The sequence below is a fragment of the Portunus trituberculatus genome, chromosome 7 (assembly GCF_017591435.1).
Source record: "Portunus trituberculatus isolate SZX2019 chromosome 7, ASM1759143v1, whole genome shotgun sequence".
NCBI lineage: Eukaryota > Metazoa > Arthropoda > Malacostraca > Decapoda > Portunidae > Portunus > Portunus trituberculatus.
In genome coordinates, this window is record NC_059261.1 from 3144044 (window position 1) to 3149043 (window position 5000).

The window sequence follows — 5000 nt, forward strand, 5'->3', positions numbered from 1 at the left end:
ACTCACTCACTCACTCACTCACTCACTCACTCACTTATTCAGACAACTTCATAACACCCCTTTCACTCACTCCCTCCCTCCCTCACTCACTCACTCACTCACAATGGGGGTGTACTGAAGCGGGGGTGTATGAGTGACAAAGGTGTTTTTAAAGATACTCAAGTGATTTGCCTCATTGACTAAGGTATTGAAAGCAGGTACACTGAAACATACATGGCTGTACGTATCACACACACACACACACACACACACACACACACACACACACACACACACACACACACACACACACACACACACACACACACACACACACACACACACACACACACACACACACACAAGTCTCGGTATAACAACATTTGGCGTCGGTATAAAACGATAACGTGTGTTTACATATGTACACGTGTTACAAACCTGTTACAAACCTGCCTATGTACAGATTATGTCTCGCTCGTCGTGGCGTTCGTCATCCCATCCTAGCGACCCTTACACCTGCCCGACACACACACCTGTCCGCCGCTGTCACTGTGCCGCACTCACCGATCCATCGCTACACCACCGGTAACACTCGCACACGCACGCACCTACATGCACGCACGCACGCACGCACTACACGGTGGTTTCGTAGTCGACGCGCACCACGTCGCCAGAATGGGCGTCCTGTCACCACGAGTCCTTGTCTGGCGGGAGGAGGAAGTCCTGCGTGGTGCTCTTCAGGCCGTGGCTGTTGTTGGCCGCCGCCGCCGCCGCTTCCTCCTCCCGCTTGAGGGCGTGCAGTCGGCGGCGGTGCACCACCACCGCAGCCAGCAGCGCCAGCAGCGACGCCGCCAGCACGCCGCCCGCGCCCAGGTACACCCAGGGCAGCGCCGCCAGCAGGCCGCACGCCGCCGCTCCCTCGTCCAGGCCGGAGGGGCAGTGCACGGAGCCGTCGCACCACAGGTCAGCGGGCAGGCACGCCTCGATCTGAGGGCAGCGGTGCGGGCACAGGTCCACGCCCACCGGTGACAGCGGCGCCGTCTGCATGGGGCGCCACACGCCCACCCAGCTCACCATGACGCGCTCGCTCGAGTTACCCACAAACTCTACTACCAAGTCCCGCGACTCTGCTGCCGCGGCCGCTGGTGTGGGCGCCCCCGCTGCTGCCGCTCCGCCTGCTGTTGCTGGCGGTGGTAGTAGTAGTGGCTCTGCCCTAGGTGCAGGCTGCCGCCGCCCACCGCGGTGCTCCACAGGTCCGCCGCGGACAGTTGCTGCCGCTGCGTTTGGTTCGCGCCGTGCCAGCCGCTGCTGAACACGTGCGTGTAGTCCAGGCGCTGGTCGGGGCAGATGGAGGCGAGGGGCGCCAGGCCGCCCACGGCGTATACGTTGATACGTGACGCCGCCTGGCAATTGTCCTCGGACGCCGCGAAGCCCCGGACGCGCAGAAACAGGAAGGAGCCGTCCGCCGCCGTGACGAGGCGCGGCAGGGCGGAACACAGGTCGCGGCGCGCTGCCACGCCTACCGTGAAGTTGCCGTGCCTGCCCGCCATGCGGCGCTTGGCGCGGCGACACTGTGGCGCGGCGGGCACCAGCGAGTACTCGCCCTCCAGGAAGAAGTCGTTGTAGTCAGCGGCGGGCGTCATGACGGGCACGCTGAAGGTGAGGCGCAGCTGCCGCGTGTACGACACCAGCAGGAAGGGCCGCTCGTGGGACACGTTGCACAGGCAGGCGCGCACCAGCGGCACGCCCTCCCACGGCTCCTCGCTCAGCCAGATGGCAGGCTGGTCCCCCGCGCCTGCGTGCGAGCACTCATAGCGGTGTGAGGCGTGGCGGTAGCGCGTGCCGCAGCTCGATCCCATCCGCGCCCGCAGGATGCGCAGCGCCACCCGTTGCTGCGGCGCCGCCCGGAAGGTGTACACACAGCGCAGCTTGCGTGCACCACCGCGCCCGAAGAGGAACACGTCCCGCGGAGAGACAAACAAGCGGTCAGGCTGCTCCGTGAAGGTGCGGTCACAGGGACCGCCCCCGGGGGTGGGCGTCCCCCACTGCCGCTTGTCCACAAATTCGTACCTAGCAAGAAACTCGACGTGTGCGGGCGCCGTGCCCGCCGCGTACCTGAGGGAGAGCGTGAGTGCCGGCGAGGCGGACACGTAGCTCTCCCCGGGTAGGCAGGGCGCTGCGTGCGGCCCCGGGGCATGCACGCCCGAGCACACGCGCGGCAGCTGGTCTGGGCGGCAGAAATTGCCGATCACCTTGGTGGCAGGCGGCGCCTCCTCCTGTGTCACGTTGAGCGTCACGTTATCGGCGGCGTCCAGTGACGCGGCGGAGAGGTCGGGGGGCGGGAGCGGCTCGGATAGGGCGTCGCCGTCGGTGATGGTGAGGGTGTTGGAGCAGTGGGCGGGGGCCGGCATTTCTGGGTGGTGCACGTGGCGGTAGTGCAGGAAGTAGAGCCACACCACCTCGGTGCTGCCGGCCAGTAGGCGCCACCAGCAGGTGGTGTTGGGCAGCAGGGAGTGTACGGGGGACTGCACGTAGCCGCTGCGCTGGCCGCGGCTGCTCACCGTGTAGTTGCAGGCGGCGCCCTCGCGAATGTAGGCGGTGCTCTCCCGGTCCACAAACTCCACCTCCACGTCCAGCTCGAAGCCGAAGGTGCGGCGGCGCGGCGAGTCCTGGAAGGGAAAGTCGAAGGGCGAGGCGTGGAAGACGAGCAGCAGGTCAGGCCCGCTGGAAGTGATGCCACTGAGGGGCGCGCCACCCTTGCACAGCGTGGCCAGCACGGCCTCCCGCGTGTTGTTGCCGTCATAGGCCACGAGGTAGTCGTGCAGCACGTGGCAGCCCGTGCCCACCTGCAGCTTCCTTTCCCGTGATAGGTGCGGCGCGTTGCGGTCCTTGATGTAGATGAGGTGCGGGTTGCGCTGGCGCACGCGGATGAGCGCCACCTTGCCGTCCGGCACGCGCGTCTGGCCGATGTGGAAGTGGCAGGTGAGGTTACGCGGGTACATGCCGGGGAAGTTCGGGGACTGCACCTTGCAGTTCTTCTTGTCGCAGTTCTCGAACTCCTTGTCGCAGAAGGTGTTGGGCACGTCCTCGCCGCGGTAGGTGGGGCTGTAGGGCGCGCCATAGCGCAACACGGCCCTTTCCTTCCGCAGGAACCTGTAGGAGAGGCCGAGCATTACGTCGTCCTGCGACGAAAAGGCCCCGGGGTTGTTGTTGGCGTTGTCCTCGGTGAGGTTGAACACGCGCAGCATCACCGTGATGGCCGAGGTCTCCGAGTAGAACACGTTGTGACCCCACGCAGTGCCGCACCAGTAGCCAGAGTTGAGGGGCCTGCTCAGCTCCTCGATCTGCATGTAGCCGTCAGGGCAGCCCGCCGCGGTGTGCGACACGAACCTGCGGGAGGAGGTGCGTCACTATACAGACTGACGCGGCACCAACACGCCTCACACCTCTCTATCTGACAAGCGTGTGACTGCCGTCACGCACAGCCAAACCCTAGCCTAACCTAACCTAACCTAACCTAACCTAACCTAACCTGAGAACACGAACACCTAAGCACACAAAGGAGGCTACAAAAAGCCAATAGACTCACACGGGGCACTGTCCCTATACCTGCCAACACTCACTCCCTTGTATCTATCTGTCAGCCTTACCTATGAATTTATCGCATCAACTAAAACTCCCTGTTACCTCGCTGCAAACCCAACCCAATCCACCCGACCCAAACACACACACACACACACACACACACACACACACACACACACACACACACACACACACACACACACACACACACACACATGTAGTACCTCCCCAGGGTGAACTTTTCAATGCTGAGCTGCACCAGGTCCCCGTAGGTGTCCCCTGAGGCAATGAAGGTGAGCTGGCAGAAGTGTGGCAGTGTCCCTCGCCTCGGCCTGGGAATGTGCAGCCTGTAGGTGGCGCCGACGCGGCCGTAGTAGGTCCTGTTGCACGCTGTTTTAGAGAGAGAGAGAGAGAGAGAGAGAGAGAGAAATATTAGTACAAAAAAACTATTATTTCTACTGTTTTTTTTATGCAAGAGGTAAAAAAAGGGCCGACTTAAAATTGCAGTTCCCTTAAAGATTGATGAAGAATTCGCCAAAATTCAGAGACGAATATCTTGAAACTACTACTACTACTACTACTACTACTACTACTACTACTACTACTACTACTACTACTACTACTACTACTACTACTACTACTACGGGTGAATACAACCATTACATAAACTGGATCAAATTATAATTAGGGAAATGCAACTGTAGATATAAACGTGTGTGTGTGTGTGTGTGTGTGTGTGTGTGTGTGTGTGTGTGTGTGTGTGTGTGTGTGTGTGTGTGTGTGTGGAGACAAAATCCAGTACATCCATGAAACGATAATGGTAGCAATCTCTCTCTCTCTCTCTCTCTCTCTCTCTCTCTCTCTCTCTCTCTCTCTCTCTCTCTCTCTCTCTCTCTCTCTCTCTCTCTCTCTCTCTCTCTCTCTCTCTCTCTCTCTCTCTCTCTCTCTCTCTCTGTCAAGCAATAAAGACGGTAACAAGACACAGAAAAGCGAGTCAGTGTACACAAGAGAGAGAGAGAGAGAGAGAGAGAGAGAGAGAGAGAGAGAGAGAGACCCAGACAGTTTAAGTTTGCAAATAAAAAGAGATAATGAAAAAAAAATAAAACATGAAGGAAAATAGAACTCGAGAGAGAGAGAGAGAGAGAGAGAGAGAGAGAGAGAGAGAGAGAGAGAGAGAGAGAGAGAGAGAGAGAGGGGAAATGAAGCAGGAAGGCGAGAGGCAGCGAGAGAGACAACACAATAAACCTAACTTGACTATTATTTGTTGGTTTGACGATGTTTGTTTCAGTCACTATGGCAACACTGGCCAGAAGATTGCAAGAGGAGGAGGAGAAGGAGGAGGAGGAGGAGGAGGAGGAGGAGGAGGAGGATTACATATTGGAGGAAGATGATAAAATGAAGGATAGAGACGGAGAAAGAAGGAAGAGGAGAAGGAA

The 5000-nt window shown here is 59.1% G+C and overlaps 2 protein-coding genes across 2 annotated transcripts in view; one reads left to right on the forward strand and one right to left on the reverse strand.

Annotated features, from left to right (window-relative positions):
• The window catches only part of LOC123520820, a 224076-nt gene that overhangs the window by 21867 nt on the left and 197209 nt on the right, over positions 1-5000 (forward strand). The gene's annotated exons all lie outside the window — the stretch shown is intronic.
• LOC123520670 overlaps positions 224-5000 on the reverse strand; it is a 29924-nt gene continuing 25147 nt past the window's right edge. The window contains 3 exon segments of the mRNA XM_045283184.1: positions 224-1109; positions 1112-3369; positions 3789-3954. Coding sequence (XP_045139119.1) covers positions 667-1109; positions 1112-3369; positions 3789-3954 — 2867 coding nt within the window. The 3' untranslated portion in view covers positions 224-666.